The 27,170-nt window shown below is 29.9% G+C and overlaps 1 protein-coding gene across 1 annotated transcript in view; it reads left to right on the forward strand.

Moving 5' to 3' along the window:
• Nucleotides 1-27,170, forward strand: part of Dora (Dorado) — a 152,809-nt gene that overhangs the window by 91,462 nt on the left and 34,177 nt on the right. The window contains exons 11-19 of the mRNA XM_067264242.1: nucleotides 1,433-1,759; nucleotides 7,423-7,609; nucleotides 14,520-14,594; nucleotides 15,578-15,702; nucleotides 18,208-18,506; nucleotides 21,487-21,611; nucleotides 22,475-22,670; nucleotides 23,621-23,701; nucleotides 25,911-26,194. Coding sequence (XP_067120343.1) covers nucleotides 1,433-1,759; nucleotides 7,423-7,609; nucleotides 14,520-14,594; nucleotides 15,578-15,702; nucleotides 18,208-18,506; nucleotides 21,487-21,611; nucleotides 22,475-22,670; nucleotides 23,621-23,701; nucleotides 25,911-26,194 — 1,699 coding nt within the window. The remainder of the gene's footprint in view (nucleotides 1-1,432; nucleotides 1,760-7,422; nucleotides 7,610-14,519; nucleotides 14,595-15,577; nucleotides 15,703-18,207; nucleotides 18,507-21,486; nucleotides 21,612-22,474; nucleotides 22,671-23,620; nucleotides 23,702-25,910; nucleotides 26,195-27,170) is intronic.

A 27,170-nucleotide genomic window follows, 5' to 3' on the forward strand; every position in this document is an offset into this window, starting at 1 on the left:
TTACATCAACAATGTAATGACGACTCTAATCTTGACATGTACCTAATGATACGTGATAAAAAACTTCTACCTGACCTATTGACCTTTGCAAGAAGAATCTTGATGTAAAGGAGGGGAGGAAGTTACCTCCCTAGCCTATAACCCAGCAAGTAGCTGGACCTCTGTAAGACAGACAAGAGCGCTGTCAGTGTTTTTATGTATTATTTTATACTATCCTGTTTGTACGAATACATGTTTAATTGATAGATAAAGATAGAAAAGAATTAAAGAAACGTCATCCTTGTAATGCGAAAGTGGAACAAGGTGATTCTGATCCCCAAAAGGGGAAATGATGAAAAATTAACGAAAAAAAAAAATTATAGGTTATATGCACAAAAGTACAGTAATTATTTGTGTTTGTTACTACAGTATATAAATATTTTTATGTAATATAATATAACAGATTGCTAATTAACACATATTATATTTAATCTAAGATACATTCTATTTTCAGAGATACTAAAACAAAAAAAAAACGTGTCTTATATTTGAGAAAATGTGGTACAGTCGACCTCAGTTATAACAAACATGGATATAATGAGTTCACAGTTATAACAAGCAGTTATAACATGACAATAAAAGATAGATTTCACTAATTATCAGTGGTGTAGCTATTAATTTTGCTACCCATGGGATGTCTACTATGTGTTTGCTCCCAAGGCAGTCACCCATTCACCCCTAGTTATGTCACTGTTCCTCATGGATATAACAAGGAAATCTTGCAAGTCCCCTAATGCGCATTATAACCAAGTTCAATTGTATATACTAACAGTGGCCAAACTGGCTTGCAAGCCATGTGCTCTTCTAGATCCTTATTGCAACTTCCACATATTTATACAATTTCTTTTTATAATATTATAGTATACTACTTACACATAATATTTTTGAAAGTTTTCTGTTTATTATATAGTGTAAAATACAGATAGATTGTAAGTGTAACTCATAACTTTACCTGAAACAGGCAACTGAGAGCTTAGGTTACATTCATAAATTTGAAGGAATGATTGTTTACTTAGTTAGTTAGTCATAAAGTCTGTAAAGTAACAGTGATATTTAGTATAGAACAGTAATAATTATTTTATAATAGCTAAAATACTGTAAATAGATGATGTTGCTCTCCAATAGGCATTCCAATAGAGGATGTGACTCTTGTTTATTTCACACAAGCAATGTATGGTTCTTATCATAACAAGGTTTGGCTGTCCTTGGTATATATTGTATACAATTAATTAATTTATTTCTCTAATATACAAATTTCATTCTTAAAAGTAATTTTTCAGTCGTTATATGCTTATAATTTGTTGTAGAATGATTAGTTAAAATTAAAAAATTTAAGATTAAGAAATGTTAGTGCAATTAATTTTCATTAATTATACATATTTTTTCTTTTTAGATTTTATTTGCAAGAGCTGAAGCATTACATGCACATGGCCATACCAAAGAAGCATGTAGACTCGCTGTAAGATTAGCAGAAGAATTATTGGCTCATCCTCCAAATTTGATGGTGGAAATACCACCTCCTCCTACAAGAGGAAAAAGAGTGAGACGATTTAATCCGGCCTGTCATCAAATAAGTCTTTTAGCTTCGGCAACTTTAGCAAAAGTAGCATTCCTCTGTTCAGTATTAGGAGAAAATACAGATCATCATCATTTAGCATTTAGAGTCGGTCTTTTCGGATTAGAAATGGCACGACCACCCGCTTCTACAAAGGCACTTGAGGTAGGGGGAAAAATTTTAAATATGATTAAGTGAACAATTAAATAAATTATACAACGTATGGAGTTTTAAATATTTTGAGAATTTATGTAGATTAAATGATGTAGGATGTACATAAGAATGTTACTAATAAATTTTATTATAAATAAGATTACAAATCCTAAACTATCAATGTTTTTATGAAACAGAAACGAGATAAAATTTAAATTATGATTACTTTTAAAATGAAAAAAATCTATTCAGAATTTTTGAAAGGACAATAAAAACGAATGACAAACTTTTTAAAGATTTTCAGCCTTTTTTAAAAAAAAATATTTTTGACATTTTCAAGTCCTTTAAATAATAGGTGTTTCCTCTAAACTACTTTCCATAGATATAGAATATAGATAAATAGTGCTATATTATTTTCTAGCAGGTGGAAATTTTATGAAAATGTATAGTTTGAATGAATTAAGATTTCCAATATACGTAAATATTGTTTAAAGCTTAAAATGTTTTAATGCTATCATAAACAGATTCCACATAAGTACTCTCAAATAGTCAAAAACTGAAGTCCTTTATTTTAATAATTATAAATAAAAAATAAAGGTGTTAAAAAATTCTAACATTACAATATTAAGTTTTTAACAAAACATAATTAAATAAAATAAATTAAATTAATAAAACATAACAAGAGTACTGTTTAAAGTAATTTTACATAGGAAAATTACTTAAAATACAAGCATACTCTTAGTCAAAAAATAGGATTTATTATATCTATCAACATACAAAGATTTAAAAATACCAAGAATAAATTAAAAATTATAGTTTTGTACAAAAAAACCCATCAATACCATCGAGATTCAAAACACAAACCTCACAATTATGAAAGCGGCATGCCTACATCAAGCCACACGCCACTCTAGAAATAAATTCTAAAGGTTTTAAGTGAGTTGCAATTTCAAATTTCTCGTTTAATTTTGAGTATTGTGCCTTACTGCTTGGCACATGTCAGTCATTGGGGATGCACTATAACCTCACTAAATTTGATTAAAATCAATGACCCCAATGTCATGCTGTCTCCTTGTTAGTGATATAAATTTCAAATTTCTGATAATTACAACAATAGAACATATTCTTCAGATTAAATATTTCACACATTTTATTAACTAGTTGATGATAATGATCAGCATAAATAAGTTTTTTTAAACAACAATATTACCATTGATTTTTGATCTAATATATTTTGACAATTTTTTTCTCATATTCTTATTTATAATAAATGTGTTATGTTGGACTATTCATTCAAAAATTCTGTTTATTACTATTCTTATAAATTATAAGCAGAAAAATTATTGCTTAAGTATCAATTTCCCTCGAAAATTTTCTTTTTTTCAATAGATTAATTGATTTAACTTCACAGTTAGTTTAACCGTAGTTATTTCGTCTGTACCGCATTTCATCAGAGACAAAGACTATTGGGTTTTATTCACATTATTCTTTATTTCACTATGCATTTCGGGTGCAATCTTTTCTGTTTATTTTGCGCCCCTCATCAGGTGTTACATTTCTACAATTGGTAGAGAATACATTTGTTACATTAATTATTGTAGATGGGTTTCTTAATATATATAAGTTATAAAAGATTATTACAGTTTTTTTGGACTAGTCATAAAGAGTTATTACAATTATTATAATTATTACATTATTTAAATTGATTTAACACAGATTAATGTAAGGGATTATTTCAAATTTTATTATTGTTAGTATTATTCGGTACTAACCTTTTTTAAGACCATTCCGTTATGAGGTGTTTATGTCACCGTCCCCCGAGGCATTTCTAACTGTCCTTCGTTTAGTTTATTTGCGTTTCTTAAGCCCCTCCCCATTTCCTCCCACACTTCGTCTACCTCCATGCCGTTGTTTAGATTTATTGTGTTGCTTTTATTGACTATTGTAAAGTGCTCTTTGAATTTTCGTAAATAGTTGTCCTTCTCTCTGTGGATTATTTTTATACTTTTTTTATCTATTGTGCATCCGAATTTGCTGCAGTGATCGGTCCATGGTGATTGGTTATATTTGAGTCTGATTGCTGCTTCATGTTCTTTAATTCTGGTCTTTAGTTGCCTTCCTGTTTCTCCTATGTATATTGCTGGTTTTTTGCATGTACATTTTATTTCATACACCACTCCTGTTTCGTCTAGTTTGTTTTCATTTTTGATTTCATTGATGTTGATGCTGTTTTTAATTTTATTTTTTAGTTTGGCTGCTAATATAATACCATTTTTTCTGAAGACTTTTCTGTATTTTTCATGTGTGTCTTTAATATAGGGGAAAGACGTATGTGTAATATTCTCATTGTTATTTTTGACGTTGAATCTGTTTTTAATAAATTCAGTTGTCCATTTTTTTAATAATCTGTTTGGGTAATCGTTTAGGATAAAAGTATTTATTAGGTCATTTTTTTGTTTTTCTCTCTCTTTAACTTTAGATGTTCTGTTCCATATTTTAGACAATGCTGTTATAAAGTTGTTTCTTTTAATAGTTATGGGGCAATACGATTTATAGTTAAGGATTTTGTCCACATTGCTGCTTTTTTTGTACGGTTTTATGTTGATGTTGTTTCCTTCTCTGGTTATAGTTGTGTCTAGATAATTTATTGCTTTTTTATTTTCAGTATCACTTTTAAATTTTATTGTATTGCTTAGTGTGTTTGCATGGTTGCATATTATATTTTCATTGGTTATTGCTTTGTCGTATATTATTATTATATCATCTACATATCTAGCCATAAAGGTTATCCCATTTGTGTTTGCTAATTTTTTATCTATTTCTGTCATGCATATTTCTGCGAGTTTCGGTCCGATTATTGTTCCCATACTAATGCCATTTTTTTGTCTATATATTTTTTCTTCTATATGGTAGTAATTATTGTAAAAACTGTATTTTATTAGTTCTAGTAGCCAGTTATGTATGTCTATCTTGTGTAGGCTTTCCTCAATGAGTTCCCATTTTATTGATGGGTACATAGAGATTATGTCCAGACTTAATAACCTGTATGTTGGTTTCATTTTAATCGTCATTAGTTTCCTTATTAGTTCGTCGGTGTTTTTTATAGTTTTTTATAGTTTATAGTGTTTTTTATCAGTTAAAAATAGGGGACAAGAGCAATCTAAAACACCAAATAAGAAATGACATGAAAAGAATAGAAAACAGCACTAAACTAGGTGAAAAAATGTTAAGTGATAGAGGAGGAAAAGATTACTCAAAAAAATGCACAATAGTAAAAAATTATTTAAAGAAAAATAACTTAAACATAATCAAAGCTGATAAAACCAACCAAATTATCATTGTTAATAAAGAATGGGAAAAAAAGAAAAAATCAGAAATAGTCCAAACAGATGACTTTGTTGAACTAACCGAAGACCCAAAAGATGAAATTGAAAAATGGATGAAAAACGAAATTACGAAACTTTACAAACAACAAAAGATAACACCGGAGGGAAAAAAAACAAATACTCAACTTCAAAGACATTAGAAAACCACAACTTAAAATCCGTCTTAAAACACACAAACCAGGCGAGATATGCAGACCACTAGTGGACTTTAAGAACACAATATTATCTAACCTAGAATTGTTCATAAAGAAAAAACTAAAAATAGTCCCATACTCAACCTACCCTATAAAAAACACCAACAAACTAATAAGGAAACTAATGACGATTAAAATGAAACCAACATACAGGTTATTAAGTCTGGACATAATCTCTATGTACCCATCAATAAAATGGGAACTCATTGAGGAAAGCCTACGCAAGATAGACATACATAACTGGCTACTAGAACTAATAAAATACAGTTTTTACAATAATTACTACCATATAGAAGAAAAAATATATAGACAAAAAAATGGCATTAGTATGGGAACAATAATCGGACCGAAACTCGCAGAAATATGCATGACAGAAATAGATAAAAAATTAGCAAACACAAATGGGATAACCTTTATGGCTAGATATGTAGATGATATAATAATAATATACGACAAAGCAATAACCAATGAAAATATAATATGCAACCATGCAAACACACTAAGCAATACAATAAAATTTAAAAGTGATACTGAAAGTAAAAAAGCAATAAATTATCTAGACACAACTATAACCAGAGAAGGAAACAACATCAACATAAAACCGTACAAAAAAAGCAGCAATGTGGACAAAATCCTTAACTATAAATCGTATTGCCCCATAACTATTAAAAGAAACAACTTTATAACAGCATTGTCTAAAATATGGAACAGAACATCTAAAGTTAAAGAGAGAGAAAAACAAAAAAATGACCTAATAAATACTTTTATCCTAAACGATTACCCAAACAGATTATTAAAAAAATGGACAACTGAATTTATTAAAAACAGATTCAACGTCAAAAATAACAATGAGAATATTACACATACGTCTTTCCCCTATATTAAAGACACACATGAAAAATACAGAAAAGTCTTCAGAAAAAATGGTATTATATTAGCAGCCAAACTAAAAAATAAAATTAAAAACAGCATCAACATCAATGAAATCAAAAATGAAAACAAACTAGACGAAACAGGAGTGGTGTATGAAATAAAATGTACATGCAAAAAACCAGCAATATACATAGGAGAAACAGGAAGGCAACTAAAGACCAGAATTAAAGAACATGAAGCAGCAATCAGACTCAAATATAACCAATCACCATGGACCGATCACTGCAGCAAATTCGGATGCACAATAGATAAAAAAAGTATAAAAATAATCCACAGAGAGAAGGACAACTATTTACGAAAATTCAAAGAGCACTTTACAATAGTCAATAAAAGCAACACAATAAATCTAAACAACGGCATGGAGGTAGACGAAGTGTGGGAGGAAATGGGGAGGGGCTTAAGAAACGCAAATAAACTAAACGAAGGACAGTTAGAAATGCCTCGGGGGACGGTGACATAAACACCTCATAACGGAATGGTCTTAAAAAAGGTTAGTACCGAATAATACTAACAATAATAAAATTTGAAATAATCCCTTACATTAATTTGTGTTAAATCAATCTAAATAATGTAATAATTATAATAATTGTAATAACTCTTTATGACTAGTCCAAAAAAACTGTAATAATCTTTTATAACTTATATATATTAAGAAACCCATCTACAATAATTAATGTAACAAATGTATTCTCTACCAATTGTAGAAATGTAACACCTGATGAGGGGCGCAAAATAAACAGAAAAGATTGCACCCGAAATGCATAGTGAAATAAAGAATAATGTGAATAAAACCCAATAGTCTTTGTCTCTGATGAAATGCGGTACAGACGAAATAACTACGGTTAAACTAACTGTGAAGTTAAATCAATTAATCTATTGAAAAAAAGAAAATTTTCGAGGGAAATTGATACTTAAGCAATATATACAAAAAACCGCACCATTAACGTCTAATACTTATAGAAGAAAAATTATTATTATTGATATTATTTTGTATTTAATTAATTTTGTTTCATGGATGAATCCTTGAACTGCACTAACTTTTATATAAAATTTTTATAAAATTGATTTTTAAACAATGATAGTATGTTAATTATTTAGTTTTTATTTAAAGTATATATCATAAAAAGTATGATTATATTTAAGCATACGATAAATATTTTAGGTAAAATTAGTGAATCAAGAACAAGATTTGGTTCTTCTTTTAAAACGTTTGCCATTAACCGATGCAGAATTAAAAATTGTTTGTGAAAGAGCCGATCAATTGAGAGACGGGCATCTGGTTTCAAGAGGAGATGCACTTCTGCCACTTATGCTTGCTAGTTATATTTTTGATGCTCTAGTTTTATCAGGTAATTCTATACTTTTTATAATTTAGTATTTATTTATCATTACAAAAATAATAATAATAATAATAATGACTCTCTTGTTGTCGTCACCTGGTCTTGGTGGGAGAGCCCAGTAATTTTACTGATCCATAGGGGCAATGCAGGCTGGAGCACAAGCTCCTTTTAGGGACACTCATGCCAGTAAGGTCTATGGGGAGAAATGAAGCTAAGAGTGACCACACTTACATTCTGTGGAGAGATTTATCATGGTAATAACCAGGTCTAAGTGTGATACTAGCTCAGACATCGTCCAGGTTAACAATTTCTGCATTCTTGGGTTAGGCAGAGGTCACATTCGAAAAATAGGCCACAGTCTTCGTTGGTTACTGATAGTGAAAACAGCGCTAGCCCAAACATGGCTACTGCAATGCCCTTGACAGATGTGAGGAGTCAACCTGGCCTTGTTGTTTCTGTGGCAATGTGGTCTGTGCACACATTGCCACAGAAACATCAGAAATGAATGACCAATGAACATCAGAAATGAATGAGTTTATCATCCTTACTACATCACAAGACTTGAAACAAAAATGACAGCATACTCACAACAACTACACCATAGATTCACACATCAATATCCTCATCTCACTGTCACTTGAACAAAGGGTTGTTGATCAAAAAAGAACAATTATACACAACAACCTTATCCTACAAATAACACTTGAACTTATCAAACAACAGGTTGCTGATCAAATACATCAACAGACAGAAACATCTAACATTAATGAAGATCATGTAACCTGTCAGGATAATTCAGCAACAACCGTTGATAATAACACACATACAACAACTACCACTAATGATATTACTCATCCACCACTGATAACATAGACATAGATTTAGTTAATACACTTTCACTTATATTTCAGGAAACACTCACTAAATATACAGGCACAGATCCCACACAAAGACCATGAATATAAAAAATCAACACGTCAAAGGTGGTAGAAAAAGCACTAAATTATGTAAACACTCGCTTACTACCACACTACATTCATTCAATTTCTACACTCTCAGACATTCATACATTAGTTTCTGCTGGGGCAGTCACAGTAGTGACACACCATGGACTGAAAGTACAATCATAGACAAATACACAGAAAACACAATTCTATCACAAGTCTGCCTAGCAGAGAAGAATAGAAACACAAATAAATGACATTAGACAGCAATTAGGCAGGCTGACACAGTACACTAAAAACAACATAACGCCCAAATTAAGGAAACAGCTCAAAAACATTTTCAAGAAAATAAAAACACACACAAAACATGAACATCACAATGCACGCATTACAGAATACATTGATACACTAAAACCAAAACTTGCTGCCAAAGCACGTAGACTCAAACGATACAAAACATGTACACTAGAAATACAACAAAATAAACTATTTACAAACAATGAAAAACTCTTTTACAGACAAATTAATAACAAAGCAAAGACTGATACACAGCACAGTGGCACACCAACAGAAGAACAACTCACAACTTATTGGTCTTCTCTTTGGTCCAGTGCTGTCACGCACAATGCTGATGCAGGTTGGATCGAGGAGGAGAACAGAAACTTGCACAACATACCAACTATGCCCTGTACTGAAATAAAAATACATGATTTCCAATACACTGTTAATACACTGTTAACAGAACACACAACTGGAAGACACCTGGTGTAGACAACATTCACAATTTCTGGTACAAAAAGTTTACATCACTGCACCAGGAACTAGCTAAACATCTAACACACATCATCATCAATCCACAAGACATGGCAAAATTTTCTTACTCAGGGCATTATCTACATGAAACTTAAAAACAACAATACCACAGACCGCACACAATACAGACCAATTACATGTTTTCCAACACACTACAAATTATTGACAGCCTGTATCGCAAACAAAATACACATACATGTTGAAGAACACGACATTCTTACGGAACAACAAAAAGGTTGCCGTAGAAATCACAGGGAATGCAAAGAACAGTTACTCATAGATTCAGTCATTCTATGGCAAGCACACAAACAACACAGAAACATACACATGGCATATATAGACTACAGAAAAGCATTCGACAGTATTCCACACAGTTGTCTACTACATATTCTACACATGTACAAAATACATCCATCACTCATTGCATTCTTCCAAAACACTATGTAGCACTGGAGAACAACACTACATCTCAGGATTCATAACGCTTTCATACAAACAAACCAGATTTTTATTAGGCGAGGAATTTTTCAAGGAGATTCCTTGAGTCCTCTCTGGTTCTGCTTAGCCTTGAACCCATTATCCAACATGTTAAACAACAGACAATATGGTTGCAATATCAGACATGAAAAAACAACACAGTTTACACTGTCACATCTCATGTACTGTACATAGATGACAAAAACTTTATGCATCTACACAAAAACAACTTCATCAACTCCTACATATCATACACCAAGGATGTATAAATCGAATTTGGCCTATACAAATGCAAAACAGTTCACATACAAAAAGGAATCCTGAAGAAAGATTTTGCACTTGGAAATGGAGACGTTATTGAATTCATGGAAGAAGCCGAGTTCTACAAGTATTTAGGATTCTAATAGGCCAAACTAACAGAACATACACAAATAAAGCAAAGATTAATTAAAGAATACCAAAGTAGGTTAAATGCTATTCTCAGAACACAGTTAAATGCAAAACACACAGTTAAAGCAATAAACACATATGTCATCTGAGTACTCATATATTCTTTTGGAGTTATATACTGGACTCACACAGATCTTGAGCAAGTCAAAACAAAAACAAGAACAACAATCACTAAGCATAAACAACATCATCCTAAATCTGCCATAGAAAGACTAACCCTTCCACGTAAAGATGGTGGACATGGCCTGATTGACATAGTTAACCCTCACTACAAATAAATACGGACACTGCGAGAGTTTTTTTACAAAAAGCAAGAAACATCACAGTTACATAAAGCAGTAACTTTAGCAGACTCAAATAACACACCATTAAACTTACACTCACATTATATGGACACAACACAACATATAAAAAGCATAGATACCATTAAGCAATCGTGGGCTCGAAAGGCATTCCATGGCAGGCATCCTTATGACCTGGCCCAGGATTTTGTTGACAAAACTGCATCAAACAGCTGGTTAGCTCAGGGATGCCTCTTTGGGGAGACAGAAGGATTCATTATTGCCATACAGGATCAGGTCATAAATACTAAAAACTACAGAAATCACATACTGAACGATACAACACTCACAAATGTCACATCATGCCAGAAATTATACAACACATCACTTCTGGTTGCAAGCTCTTGGCACAGACAGATTATTTACATAGACATAATCAAGTAGCAAATATAATACACCAAGAGCTTGCAAAGAAACACAAATTATTAGACATCCACAAACCATACTACAAATACATTCCACATACAGTATTGGAAAACAACACACACAAAATGTACTATGACAGAGCCATAATAACACAAAAAACAATTTACCACAACAGACTAGACATCATACTCATTGACAAACACAATAAAATCACATACATTATAGGCGTATCCATTCCAAACACTCACAATGTACAAAACATACAAAACACATTCACTGAAAAAATTAGCAAGTACGCAGAACTTGCCTAGGAAATAAGGCATCTGTGGAGTATGGATAGGATGCTTATTGTACCTGTTGTTCTTTCCTCTACAGGTGTGATACTACACACACTACACAAAAGCCTGGGAACATTACAATTGAATAGAAACACATACATCACACTACAGAAGGCCACTGTATTGCATACATGCTATAGTGTTAGGAAATTTCTGAATACAGACACACACACGGACACACTTATTTCATTTTAGTCTTTTGGTTGCTATGCCTTGACTCTGTTCCAGCATAGTACACAGCCATCGGTGTTAACCCACTAAACCCAACATAATAATACAGTGGTACCTCAGTTTTTGTTGATGATCTGTTCGAAAACAATCGGCAAAATTCGAAACCGACAAAAACAGAGGCAATTATTTCCATATGAATCAACGTAAGTCCAATTAATTCATTCTAGACACTCCAAAATACATACCAAAAACACATTTTATAGAGAATTAATATAGCATTAAATACTAAAAGCAATAAGAAATTAACATAAAAGACTAATTAGCATAAGGATAAAAGCATTAAGATTAAAAATAAGATAATTAGCATTAAGATGAAAGCAATGGAATTGTTCAGCTAGACACGTGGGGTAATGTCTTGTCTTGTAGAAGCTAGTTGGTCATGAGCTTCTAGCCTATATTGCCCCATGGTAAAGTGTGAAGTAATTGTCATGTAATAATAGTTGTATGTGTTTATGATGGTCGTATCGTGGGGAATAATGCCTTCCGTGAAATCCTTTTAAGTATAACTTGCCCCTATTCAGGCGTTACAGATGTGGAGAAAACCTGGAAAACTTCACATGGCCAGTCCGCCATGGCAAAGCGTGAACCCACGACTGAACTCCCAGTGTTCAGGGAACGGAACTGTTGGCCAATGGTGGGCTGTCATGGGGTAATGTTCACACAACAAGAAATAACGCCACACTGTGCCTGAAAATGCGTGGGTTGCCCTTTGTTTTCGCAAAATTAGCAGCAAGGTCACTTGACCACGCCAATGAAATCCGAGGCAATTGACAAAAACCAAGACAAATTTTTCACGAAAAAAATCGACGAAAACTGAAACTGACAATAACCAAAGTCAACAAAAACTGAGGTATTACTGTAATAATAATACAGGGTAATTCAAAGGTCAGTTATCATTTGAAAAATCAATATTTCAGTGAAATTTTGACATTTGTGGAAATATGATTAGCATAGAAATGCATAGAATTATATGGAGATTTTTTCCAGAAAAGTGTCAAAATTAGTTTCAGTTATGTTCACCAGGTGATGCTTTGATCCATAACACTATAAAGAACCATATCATAGCAAATATGTCAATGTGGCGGACCTCATTGTTGAGCATGGCCTGAAGACAAGTAATGGCAAATGGACAGCATGAAACAGCATTTCTCAAGGTATCATTGATACCTTTTGTCATATAGAGTGATTTAGCATTGCCAATGACATTGGATGATCTCAGTCAAGCCATAAATTCAGGTAGCCTTAAAACCAAGAATTCAGGGCATCAGTCTGGAGACTTGAATGACCATTCATGCTGAAGGTGATGATTTATCACTCTATTCTCTCGAAACAATGATAGTAACAGTTATTTCATAGGAGAAGCAACATGTGGTGGTGCTCCATTCTGTATGAATGGCACAACATACAATGCTTGCCTTTCCTCCAAGTTAGCATTAATGCTAACCTATGGTAGTTTCAGTTTCAAAAGCAGACACTTATGTGACATCATTTGTGGTAAAGCATTGCTTGATGGACATAATTGAAACTAATTTTGACACTTCTGGAAAAACTCCTGCATGATTCTGTGTTTGCAGACTAATCTCATTACCATGCACTCAAAAATTCACTGAAATATTTTTTATTATTATTTAAATGTTTACTGACTTTTGGATTATCCTGTAAATTTAATGAGTGATTAAGAAGTTAATTTAAAATGTGTATTTGTATTAATATTGTTCATTTGGATGCAATATACATATGCAACCTGATGTCAAGAAATAATATTAAGGAAAACTGTTATATTTAACAAATTATTTTATATTAATTTATAATAAAATAAATAACATACAAGCATCATCTTAATGTTAGTAAATTGCTTCTGAAAACGATGTTCTGCAAGAAAATATTAACCAAATTCCTATTTTAAATAGGAAAAATTATAGTATGTTACATCAACATAACTCAAATTAATATCCAAGAACATGACTAAAACACAATAAATACCTCTATGTAAGTAACAAATTATCATATTAGGATGTAAAATACTTTAAACAGTTAATGTAGTTATCACAACTGTTTAGTATGCAGTAACACATACATGCTGCATGTCATATTGTAAATGTAATAAAATCCCACACATTGTTTTAATAAAGATATTGAATTAATGTAAAAATATGTGTTTTTCTACATAAACATTGGACAAAAACATTGCATTTAGAGATGCTAGCTCTGAAGTTCAGATGTGAAAACAAAAAATACTCTATGGATGTCTGAAAATTGAAAGAAAAAAATGTAGTGATTAATGCTGCTCAATTTTTTAAATTATAGTTTTAAAAATTACATTATATTGTCAATATAATGTAGTATGTTAACATTATATCACTTTGCAATATAATTAAAAATTTTTATTTTTAATAATGATAAAAACTTTTTCATCAATTTTATAGGAACATCACTTCAATTTTTTTTAATTAAATGCTATTCTACACTTAAGGTTTCAGTTTGTATAAATGTTTTTGTTAGCAAAATAATAGAGTAAATATAAGTTTTAACAAATGTTTAATTGTACTTGTAAAAAATAAAATATTTTATAATCTGCCTACATTTGGATAAAGTAAAAACTTGTAAAGGTTTGTCAACAAACAAACAATGAAATTTCAATGTTTTGAATGTTGAATAATTAAAAATTATAGTCTAGATTATATTTAAATCTAGACTGATCTGAATTGTATATATACATATACTTTACTTGTTTAATAAGAAACATTAATGTTATACAATTTCTTGATTAGGATGTGACATTTGTTATAATGACATAACTAATTATAATAGATTTCTTCAATTAAAAATTAATTACTTTACAAAAATATAACGTATTTCATATTTTTTAATTCATAAAGTTATAACTTTTAAAACTTCATAATATGTGGCATTTTAAATCTTTTTTTTTTTTTATACATTGAATTCTTTATTTATATAGGACGATCTATAGTATTAGATAATGGAAAATCTGCTGATGAACTTTTAGGATTTGAAGCAGCAGTTGCTGCACTGGGTAAGTTATTTTCAAATTTTAATTACTTAAAAAAATTTTTAAATTAATGACAATTTATAAAAAACGTTAATTAATTACTTTGTGAATTTGTTGGGCTGCAATTTGAAAAAATTGTAGACCTATAAATTCTCACTGTTGTCTATTCATCTGTGTTTCCTTAATCTTGAGAATGGAATTAAACAAATGAAAGACAAGATTAGATGTGGAAACTTTAGAGACAGGAGGCCCCAATTAACTATATAAGAACTTTTGATGAAAACCACGTTATTTGTTTCAAAATTTTTCCCTTGAAAGGTGTTATATAGATGACTGGCACAACTTTATTAAAGGAAAAGTATGATGTACAGAGACAAGTCACTACTGACTTGAGGTAGAGAGAATATATTTTAAATTAAATAAATTAAAAATTACAGCTTGGCATTGTGATGATGTCACAATAAATAATTGTTCTTGTAATTTAAAATAGTATCTAGCTGAATCAGAATTAAAAGTGAAAAGATAAACAGACAGAATAATTTTTAAAACATGTATTGTATGAAGTTTTGGTAAAGTCTGTTTGGTATTGTAGTTTTGCCATTTTCAAAATGATAAATTTTTTAATTTACAAAATTCATTTTATTTAGTATAAATAAATACTGATTTATTAAGAATAATCAAAATAAGCTCAATAAAAAACTTGGTCTTTTGATTTATTGACGGTAAGGTAATTAGCTATTTTTTCAATTATTATTCATTTAAAAATACTATTTAGAAATCAGGCGTCTTTCAAGAAAACAATTGCATCAATAAAAGTTTTAATAGTATATAAATATCTATAATTTATTCAGTTTAAATTATTATTAAATTGGGCAAATAAAATTGTTTTTAACTTGTGTATTTTGTAAAATTATCATATTATTGTTATACACAGCTATTTAAATAATTTTAGTCTTTATCTAAATGATTGCAGTTTGTTTTGTAACATTGTCTATCTTTAATTATAGGCTTAAAAGCTAATGTATCTGAAGCAGAACATCCATTGTTATGTGAAGGAACAAGAAGGCAACGTGGTGAATTAGCAATTTCTCTCTTGGTTCACTACAAAGATGATCAAGAGAAATTAGCAAAAGTAAATTTTAAAATAATATTTAAATTTTTTATAATATATATTTTAGTTATATTTTTAATGAGTTTTGAATTTAAAATAAAAAGTTAAATAAAATTGTCTAAAAAATTAAACAAATCAGTACTGTTGAATAAAAAAACTAACGTTACATTTGAAATGTCAATAATGTGTAAACTGTACTCTTACAAATTATTGTTTGAGCTTAGTAAAATTTTGAAGTTTTTATAATAAAGCCAACTGCTGCAGTATGCCTTTGTGCTATATAATGGCTATATTAATAATAAATTACCAAACAATTTGACTCTAGAGGGAGGCATTAGGTGCCATCTTGTAATAAATTTAATAATTATAATTTTAAGGCTCTCTTTGGGGTCAAATTGTTTGGTAATTAATTATTAATGTAGCCGTTATATAGCCCGATGGCATACGGCAATGGTTGGCTTTATTATTATAATGTATCGGGGTTTTGTAGAGTTGTTTGTTTAAAGTTTTTAATACTTTAACAGATACAAATTAATACTGTTTATCTGACTAAAGTTTTACTTAGTTTTTCAATTTGTTTTTTACTTGCTTTAATGTTCTTTTAATCTGTTTACATTTTTCAAAGTTTATTTGTGGACTTTCAGGTGTGAAATGGTTGTATTATATAATTTTCTATTATCTTGTTGATTTAATAATATACGAAAGCAGGTTTTTTCAACCTCCAATGGTCCATAAAACAAAGACAAGTATGAATAACAAAATGAATTTATTACCAAAAGTTAGGTACAAACATGGTTACTTTTCAACATAATCACCATGAAGATTGAGGCATTTGTCATATCTGTGGACGAGCTTGCAATCCCCTCTTCATAGAATGTTGCCGCCAGTGACTGACTTGAGATGGGCCTTAATTAATGTTGTTTTGAAGATCGTCATTAGTTTCAAACCTCTGCCCTCCTAGCCATGTTTTCAGTTCAGAAAAGAGGTGGAAGTTGCTTGGCGCTAAATCAGGGCTATATGGTGGGTGTTTAAAAAGTTCCAAGCTGGGTGGAAGTCTTCACGTACCTTTAATGTGTGAAGACTTTCACCTCTTCCCTGAACTGTGGCTAGGAGGGCAGAGGTTCGATACTAATGATGATCTTCAAAACAACATTAAGGCCCATCACAAGTCAGTCACTGACGGCAACATTCTACGAAGAGGGGATTGCAAAGCTCGTCCACAGATATGACAAATGCCTCAATCTTCATGGTGATTACGTTGAAAAGTAACCATGTTTGTACCTAACTTTTGGTAATAAATTCATTTTGTTATTCACACTTGTCTTTGTTTTATGGACCATCGGAGGTTGAAAAAAATCGCCTTTGTATATGCTGTTACAAATTTTCTTGATAACGGATTTAAATGGTATTTATTTGTTTAAATGTAAGGAATACCAGTAAAAATGTATTGATAGATGTTGCTCTAAAAATTCAAAGTAATTAAATTGTCTTGATTTTTAGAATTTATATTGTTTTTATATAGTCTCTGATTACAAGGAATTTGTCCAAATAACTGAAAAAGTAAGACTTTCTGACATGAATTTAATAAATTTCAGGACATCAAGAAAATTGATATTTCTAGCATGCATTTTATCTAATTATAGCTATTATTATACAAGATTTTTATAGGAATTGCCTAATTAGAATAATGAGGTATACACAGATATTTGGTTTAAACATGATTATTTCAGCATTGTATCTGGTAGAATTATCATCAATGATAGAGATAGAGTATTACCATTAGATAGTGGGCATATATAAAATTCCTTTAATAAAATTGGAATTAAGAGAGACCTTTTACATAGGTACAATTGCCAGAACAATTTGAGGCTGTGTGAATGAACCCAAAAATAATGTTTCAAAAAACAGAAATAATGGGAAATTAGCAAAGCTAGTATTTGAAGAGGATTTACCCCATATTGGAATAGAATCAAAGTATTGACTATATGTTTCACAAGAGAGTCATTACAGAATGAAAGCAGAGACCACAAAACACTGCAACTGGAAAACTTAATTAAATAACCATAGGAAAAGTAGAAAAATGTATTGTAAAGTTGTTTTAATCTTGCACCTAATTGTCTCATATAAAAAAGTGTTATTTGTTTTAATGTATTAATTATTTAATTTGAATGAAATGGAATTAATAGGATTCATGCAATTGTAAAAATAATAGATTTTAATTTAAATTTATTTTAAAGAAACTTTTTGTTGTAAGTAGAGGAAGCTTGATAAAGTATAAGTAAAAAAATGCAAATTTTACATTAAATTTTATATCTAATAACATTGCTTTAAGTGTCCCTTTTTTTTTATAAACTATTACAGACATAGCATTATGTTATCATTGTATTAATCCTATATTTGTATAAAATTATATCTATTTTATTATAAAAAGCTATAAGTATTGGTTTTTACTGAATGGTAATTAAATATATTAAATTTTCATGAAATGCCATATTTACTTATTCTATTTTATGTATTTTATTTTAGATAATGGATAAATTATTGGATAAAGATGTCCATCAAATGTACAAAGCACCACCATTAAGCACATATTATAGCAGTTGTAATCAGTCGGCAACAGAGACATCTTCAAATCAGGGTAATGAAGATCATGGATTAGAATTTACTTGTCCACCTGAAATTGGAAGTCCACAAGAAAATGAAGATATTGAGGCTAGTATTTCTGAAGATTTCAATATGCCTGATGTTGAAAGTAGTCAAGTGACAAATTTATCTGTACAAGAAGTAGATGTCAGAAATAAGCGATCTGTTTGGCAGATGCACAGGTATTTCATTTTAATATTAATATTATAGGTTGTTAAATATTTGATTAAAATATGCTTTAGTTACACACATTAACCTGTTGTGTGTCATTCCCGACATATATCGGAGTCGTGACCTCTGACCCACAGGATCAAATTCGATATGTCGTTTCTGTTTAGGAATGTTTTTTTTAACATCAGATGTCGCTACTTGTATGGAAATTCAAAATTAGTGACTCATATCAAGAGAATCGTTATTTTATCTAGTTTTCGCACAGCAGGATATTACAATTCTAGGAATAGTTGTTTAAAAGAAATCACAAAGAACAGTAGATTGTTAGTTAGACTCTGTTTCAACATGACAACGGCTCGGAGAAATAGTGCTCTGAATAAGTCAGAAATGATTGAATATTTATTTAATTTTGGTTTGGATGAGTCTCTGAGTTATCAGCCGAATTGTATTTTAGAATGTAATCGAAATATGGGTGGAATTGATCTGTATGATGGAGTAATACACAATTATCCATGCATGAGAAAAATGGTGAAATGGTACAAGAAAGTGTTTATTCACATGCTGGATATTGCACTATATAATGCTTGTATTTTGTATCGCCAACATACGAAAAAACAGATATCATTTCTTGATTTTCGGATGTCTGGTTTTAGAGAAGTGATAAAAAAGTTGACCGTGGTGGGCTACGACATGTAGCCCACCACGGTCGACCATCACACGAAAATCCGTTACGTTTATTGGAATGGCATTTTCCAAGCCACATACCAGCAACAGATAAGAAAAAATATCCAACCAGAGTGTGTAATATCTGTTCAGCAAGCAAAAAGCGAATGGAATCATGCTACCAGTGTAAAAAATGTTCCATTCCACTATGCGCTGCACCTTGCTTCGAAAGTTACCACATTAGAATTAATTTCTAAAATAAAGTTTTTTGTTTTTACATTTATTTATATGTCTGTTTTCTGTGTGCAAAATATAAAATAATTTAGAATGATACAATAGCCACAATTATTATTTTTCTAAAACGTGTGATCGCGTTAGGCTTAATATTGAAAAAAATTCAACGTGGAGCGACACGCGACGAAGAAAATATTCTACATCAGATAGGTTAAACAACTCCATTAGAAAAACTGGTAGAAACTGACAGTCGAATACAAGGAGTCAAAGTTTATTAAGGACTGAATCATCTCGCATTCAGATCTATACATTTGAAAATAGAATATTGAAGAAGCATTTCACATTGTTTTTCGAACATGTAGATTTGGAGAAGGGACAGTTTGGTCCCAAAAAAACATTTAATTGTAAAAAACCTAGCCCACACATAGTCTAGCATCAGTTTTTCTTTATGTTTTAGTTACTTGCGAAATTATTTCAAGTATATATCATACCAACTTTTATTAACACATTGATTGCCAACTACGAGATGAGTCGTAGTTTTCGTTAATGCCTAGGATGCCATCTATGAGTTATATCGTAGTTTGTTTCCTTGCCATATTTGTGCAGATATGATGTAATTCGTAGTATATCAGTGTAAATATGAATAGATAGCCTCGGGCAAGAACAAAAAATCAAGTTTGGCTTGCATGAACAGAACATTTATTAATAAATGAACAGAAAATATAATCATAAAAACTTTATTCAAAATCAAAAGGAAAACAATATTTTTATTGTTTGTGATAATTTTTAAAACATTCTTCCATGCAAACGGCTGGCTTCTCTGGACAGATTGGACAGAAATAACACGTTTCTCGGCATTTTTTAGCTTTGGTACAAATTCGACATGGCTTTGTCAGATGCTGTTTTTTTTTTTTTTTTTTTTTTTTTTCCAGTAGGTGGGATACTCTGTAAATAGTGAAGCTTTTGCAATCTAATTTTTTTTGAAACTGGTTGAATCTCTTCTCCAATCAATGTTTCAACGAATGCTTCTCTAAACTTTAAAAGTTTTATTTTAGGAGAAGTTGCTTTTTGAAAGAGTTTGTGTGCATTGTGTATATATATATATATATATATATATATATATATAATATGTAATGCAACCTTTTTTGGGCCATCTAATAGTCTTTCTTAGAGCTGTGTAGTACGATAGCATTTGATCTGATCGGTCAATGCCAGACATTCCATGATTGTAATCTCATGATTACTAACGAATTTAGACGCACATCTCTGATTGGCTGTAGTGAAGTGACAGGACGAATCGTGTCTGTGCACGAATTAACTCGTAGTTTGGCTTTAGCGAAGAGCTTTCTGTTACATAAGCCAACTACGAGATAATTCGTAAAATCTTTTTTAAAAAAAAACACATTGTATATGGTTTTTGATTATTACTATGTACTCTGATTAGAGTTTTTAATAATATAATATAATTAAATTAAGTTTGTGTTTTACACCGGAATCCTGAAAAGTCACGTGGCAGTTAACAACATGTTAAAATAGGTATAATATATTTAACATAAGTCTTTAATTAATTTGATTTTATAAACTTCACCATTTATATAACAAAATGGTAGAGATGCTGCATTTATCAGCCCATTTGATTGACGGAATAACAGTAGAATAGGATGAAGATTTTATAATAATTAATAATAATTAATTAAAATAATAATTAATTAAAATATATAATTATCTATAATTTTAATGTGTGAAGAATTATATATTTAACTGTTAATGAAAACAAAAAATGTATTATTTGAAAAGAGAGAGAAAATCTCATGTACTGTACATCACAGCAATGTGTTATATATACCATATTTTACAGACTATAAGACGCACTTTTTTCTTCGAAAAATTGCCTCCAAAATTCAGGTGCATCTTATGGTCTGTAGCGTCTTATAGGTATTTTTTTAAAAAATTGCTTAAAAATTAAGGTGCGTCTTATAGTCCATAGCATCTTATAGTCCGTAAAATATGGTATCTTGCTTTACTGTGAGCACTTATGTTAAGAATTTGTATTATAATATATTATTTAATTCTTATTATTATTATTATCATTAGGGGAAATGAAGATATGGGTGACCGTAGCGAGGGAGCATCTAGTCCAGGTTGGGAAGAAGATTATAAAGCATGGGAAGCTAAATTTCGTTGTACCAACTTTAGAACTACAAAAAAACATTCTAGAGGTATATATGAAGAAACTTCTAATTTTTGAATATTATTATATAATATATTGTATAACTCAAAATTATTAAATGAAGTAATGATATCAAGTACTATATCTGCTATTTGTCATACTGTATATAAAATAGATGGCTCAAAATCGCCAAGGTCGCAAATTTACAGATTAAATTTATGACAGAAAATATTACAAACGTTAATGATGATGACAATTACTTTATATTGTCACTAAATTTCTGTTTAAACAATACTTGATAGGACAGCTCATAGAATCCGTTACTTTTTTTATAATATTGCTTTGCAACAGAGTCTTCGCTAAAAACGGTCATTTCGGGAACGTTTTTGTAAAGTTAATGAAATGTCCAAAAATACAAAAGTGTGTTTTTTTTTTTTTTTTTGGTTTATTCAATGGCTTAGGTATATACATCAATATTATCTAAAAAAATAATAACAATAATATGCATAAAATCTTTTTAAAGCAAAATAGCATGAAAAGTTTCAGAAAAACTAGTTGTATCAAAACAATGTAAACTGTTTTAACATATCATAAAGTTCATTAATCTGATAAATAAGTAACACCAAAAGTAAACACCATAGTGTATTAACCATATGTTCAATCAAAGAACATTTAAGAAAAAAATCCCTGATATAATTTAACATATATGATAACATGCTGGATGTTTTAATAACTAAGCTACAGTGAAAAAGTTTTTTGTTTTGTAATGAAACTCTAATTTTTTAAATTTTTTATTAGAATGAAAATATTTTAACAAAATAAAAAGTTTCAATGAATGAAAATTTCTATTAAATAATCTTGAGTTTTTTATTTTAAATAAATTATTTATTTTCTTATTATTAATAATAATAGGAATGGCCAGCATAGATAGCAGTGCTCCAGAAACAACTTCTAGTGATAATTCTCCTACAGTAGTAAGAAGAAGTACCTGGGTCAAATCTGGAGGACCAGGTAGTGATAGTGGTAGCAGTGGTGAAAGTAGCGATTCTTTTGCATCGAGTTCATCTGATGATAAAGTGCCACGAACAAAAGCAAGAGAAACTGAAAGGTATTTTATTATTTGAAAAGTTTTACATTATATTTAACTACAAGATGCGCAAAACTTAAGCAACAATTGGTTTTTTTTTTTTTTTTTTTTTGCCTTAACTCTGCAAGAAATCACCTAGGAATCATTTTATCACGTGTAAAGTCATCCAGATGGTTTCTTCTAGCCATATTGCATGTACAAACTCATTTGAACTTGCAATGAATGTCTTTAATATCACCTTTTGTCCTCATTTTTATTGTAGTCTTTCACTGTGTGCACTGACTACATGCATTTTGCATGCCCTAAGTTTTGGATTTCATATATAAAATGATAAAAATTTTTATTTTGTATTAAAGAAAATTTGCTTAGTCGAAGTAGCAAATATTAAATGAAAACTCTCAGGTGACATACAAAAGGTAAAGTTGCAATAGACATTTTGCAAATCATACTCTATATGCACATTTTTTTTCTTTCTTGTAAGTAGAATAAGATACAAGAGATTTAGGAGTTTAATTTACAGCAAATTACTAATGATATAAATTATCATAAATTATAAAACTGTAATATTTGTAACTTTTGAATCTATGTCTAGAACTAGAAACATCAATATCTTTTGTTGTTTTGTTAAATAATATAATAATATAACAAAAATAAATTTTGCTCTTTACATAATTTGTTCATTATTTTTCATTATTCATTTTTAATTTGTTTGCTTCAGCTTATATGTGAGCTTTGAAAATAATGAAATATGTTATTTAGAAGTAAATGATTTTCACATTTTTACTTCATAATTACTAACTATTCCATTTTTAAAAAATTTAAAATTATTTATCTATAATTAACGAAAGTAGAAAAGAAATTTCCGCAAAAATATTAATCAGTGTGACATACGCAATTTATTCAATCTCAATTAATAGATTTTGTTCTGAGATTGTTTATTTTAATTTTAATTAAAACTTTTTATGTTTCAGTTTACCACCAGTCATTTTGACAACACGTTTTTCATCGGAAGGAATGGCTCGTTCAGGAACCCCATCTACAAAAGTTGCCAGGTAATTTTATAAAATGTGTATTTAGTAGAAAGAAATGAATTTTTATTATATCAGACACAATAATATATCCAATGTAATTGTTGAATATTAATCTAAACTATAATATATATATGATATGATATATTAAATATAAAATTGTATAAAAAATGATACTTGATTAGTTTATATTTATATTGATCATTTTATTTATTATAAAAAATAAAAGAGAAAGAACTCTTCTTATAATATTGTAATGTCCAACAATAGAAAATAAGTTACAAGGCAAGACCAATGTATTGTGTTGTTGTTTTGTAAGGAATAATTTACGACAAGAAAACCAAACAAAATCAAATCACAACCATCCAGTTTTTTCAATGACATTCATTTATCTATTTTTCAAGCTGTTCTCAAGCAGATACCATCTTTTCTTGATTCTAATGCACCATTGAATCTATTTATTTTAAAAATAGATTTTATTTTTTCCTGTTTGTTAGAAAAGTTTGTGGTAAGATTCCAAGAAAAATGTTTGTTTGTAGCAAAAACATATGTCTAGTGTAAGAATGTACTGTAATTTTAATAGTGTATGAATAGATAATAAATTCAGCTCTGCATTAATGAAGTTTTCTTTAAAAATAATTCAATTGATGTCATGGTCCAGCAGTGGCTAAGTGGATAACACCACTGACTACTGATAGTTGGTTATGGGTTTGTACCTAACCAACAGGCTGGTTGTGTGGAATTTTCCATGTTTTCTTCACTTAAATAGAGACCAGTTTCCCCATAGAAAATCCTCTTAGGAGGCACTGTCCCCTTGGCAGATGATCTGCATGTTGTACTGTCTTCTTCCATCAAGCCAATCAATTTTTGATGTGATTTTGTCATCTTTAATTTGTATATATACTTGAAATTATTACCATAATAAGTTTAAGTTCTAAGTCATATATTTTGTAAAGTTACAATTTGTCATCTAGATAATGGCACCAGTAGTCAACCATTTAAAGTTGTTTTGGACTTTGATATTTTCTATTACAAGGTATAGTGACATGAAAAGCAAAATCCATGTGTGAATAAAGTTCGTTCTATACTTTTCTTGGAAAAAGAAACATTTTTATTAGACATTTGTTTACATTATGAAAAAATAATAATCACAAGCTGTTTACCCAGTAGTTAACCAGTGAGTTGCACGATTGTTTGTGGCAGTTGACGATTGGGTTTTTCTTCATCAAGAACCTCCCAATTGTGACAACTGAAAGGATAAGTGAGCTTGATAATAGGCATTTTGTCACCCGAAACACAGAGCCCTCCTTATCTTCTAAGGACCTGGCAATGCCTCACTATGTGATCAACTACTGGAAAAGGTATTGAGTAACAATTGATGCAAACTGTTATTCATACATGCCATTGAGAAAGGTGTTAGCTTATGATGCTTCCCATGAAGATGGTTTATCTAAAACTGCTCCAATGGATTAATTACACATGGATTTCAGCTTATAAGGTCGACTAGCAGAAGCAGTCATCAGAACAGGCACGCTTATCCTACTTAAATTTTTAAAACATAAATTATATATTAATTTTAAACAATCAAAATAACACTCTTTAACATTAACATCATAACATAAAAGTTAGAAATTTAGTTTAATGATGTTAAAAATAAGTCAAAATAACTGTAAGGATTATATACATTTTAATAAACCTAGGTAAAAGTGGATTGAGTAACTCATAAAGATGTCAACAAATTCTAGTAGATACAAAACAAAGAACAATAAGGATTATGTATTTAGTATTATAAAACATTGAATTCAGAATAGGCAAATGATTATTTAATTTGTATGTAAAAAGGGCTGGCAGAATTATAATTTAATAAAAAGTAAAAATATGTTACAGATTTCTTTGTAAATTTACAAAGAAATATTATATTTTTAATTGTGTTGGGATTGTCACCTACGAACATTTTAAACTGTTTTACATATTTGTGCAGAGGCATAGCCTCTAAAGAAAGGTTGGCAATGGAAATAGTTGTTTCTGGTGATTAGACATGGCAAGCAGTGAAGATAGGACTAGCATCCATCTGTAATGTATTTTTACTTTTTATTAGATTATATAATTTCTTTAACTGTATATAAAAAATATTGAGTAAATTATTATTTTTTTCTAATTTTTAATAGTATAATATATTGTTATCAAGTGTTATATAATTATTATTTTAAATCTATTTTTTTATGCATAATAGGTTTAAGGGAAAAAGATCTTATCCAAATGTTCCCAATCAACCAAGTGAAGCATCAGCTCATTTCATGTTTGAATTAGCAAAGACTGTCCTTACTAAAGCTGGAGGTAATAGCAGTACGGCAGTTCTGTTTACTCAACCTTCTGCTGGCCAAAACCATCGTGGTCCTCATCGAGCTCTTCACATGTGTGCCTTTCAAATTGGTCTTTATGCCTTGGGTTTACATAATGCTGTTTCGCCTAATTGGCTTTCACGCACATATTCTTCTCATGTTTCCTGGATTACAGGTATTTGACGTTTACTTAGTTAAATACTATAAATTTAAGTACGTGAAAATTTATAATTTACATGTTTAAAGTTCGTATTACAATATAAATTGCTGCTAAGGAAATAAAAATAATACTGATTTTTACCAATAATTAAAATATGAAACATTATGAAATATGATTACAACTACAACAATCAAAAAATACAATTGTTATCTGCTCTTATTCTGTTAAAATTTTTTTTAAAATTATTTTTATATCAATGATATTACAGGTTTTCATTAAATGATGATTGGTAATAAAGTATGCTCAGAGATCACTAAGAAGTCCATTTTTATAGTTATGTTTTTGTTTTATCAAATTACTAGGAATAATTTTTTTTATTGTCAGTCTTTCTTTAAAATTGGGCAGTATGTTTGTTAATTTTAATCTGATATTTAGTTCTCTTGTCAATTTGTTATCAATCTCTCATTGATGAAATTAAGTAATTCATAAGGATATTTGTCAAAATAAATATATAACATTAACTCAAACCCAATTTAATTGATTAAAGCCAAATGATCTGCTGAATTATCTGGCTACTTCAGTCTATATGTAAATTAATAGCTCTGAAATCAAAGATCAGACGGAGGTCAGGTAGCATAAACAATGACTTAACTGCACAGTAAGCAAAAGTTGTGTGGTTCAAGTCTTGCGTCATGCCAATTCTTTTCTTCCAGAAATTTCTAAACTGAAAATTATTTTTATTACAATTATTAAAATTAATGCAAGATGGTGGCATATCCACCTACCTTTAGTCAAATTAATTGGTGTCTAATTATTAACATAACCTGAAAATAACCCAATAATTTGCAGATTATTTGGCCTTAAATAAATATTTTAGTCTTGTTGTTGTTTATAACAGTGATATGAAGGTTGTAAGAATTGTTTGTAGCCACTGTATTTCAAATCAACTTGTATACTAATGTGATTTTCTAAATTTTGGTTTATGAATTTA

This window comes from Centruroides vittatus, unplaced genomic scaffold (assembly GCF_030686945.1).
Source record: "Centruroides vittatus isolate TY-2023 unplaced genomic scaffold, ASM3068694v2 contig_1832, whole genome shotgun sequence".
In the NCBI taxonomy this organism is placed as follows: Eukaryota; Metazoa; Arthropoda; class Arachnida; order Scorpiones; family Buthidae; genus Centruroides; species Centruroides vittatus.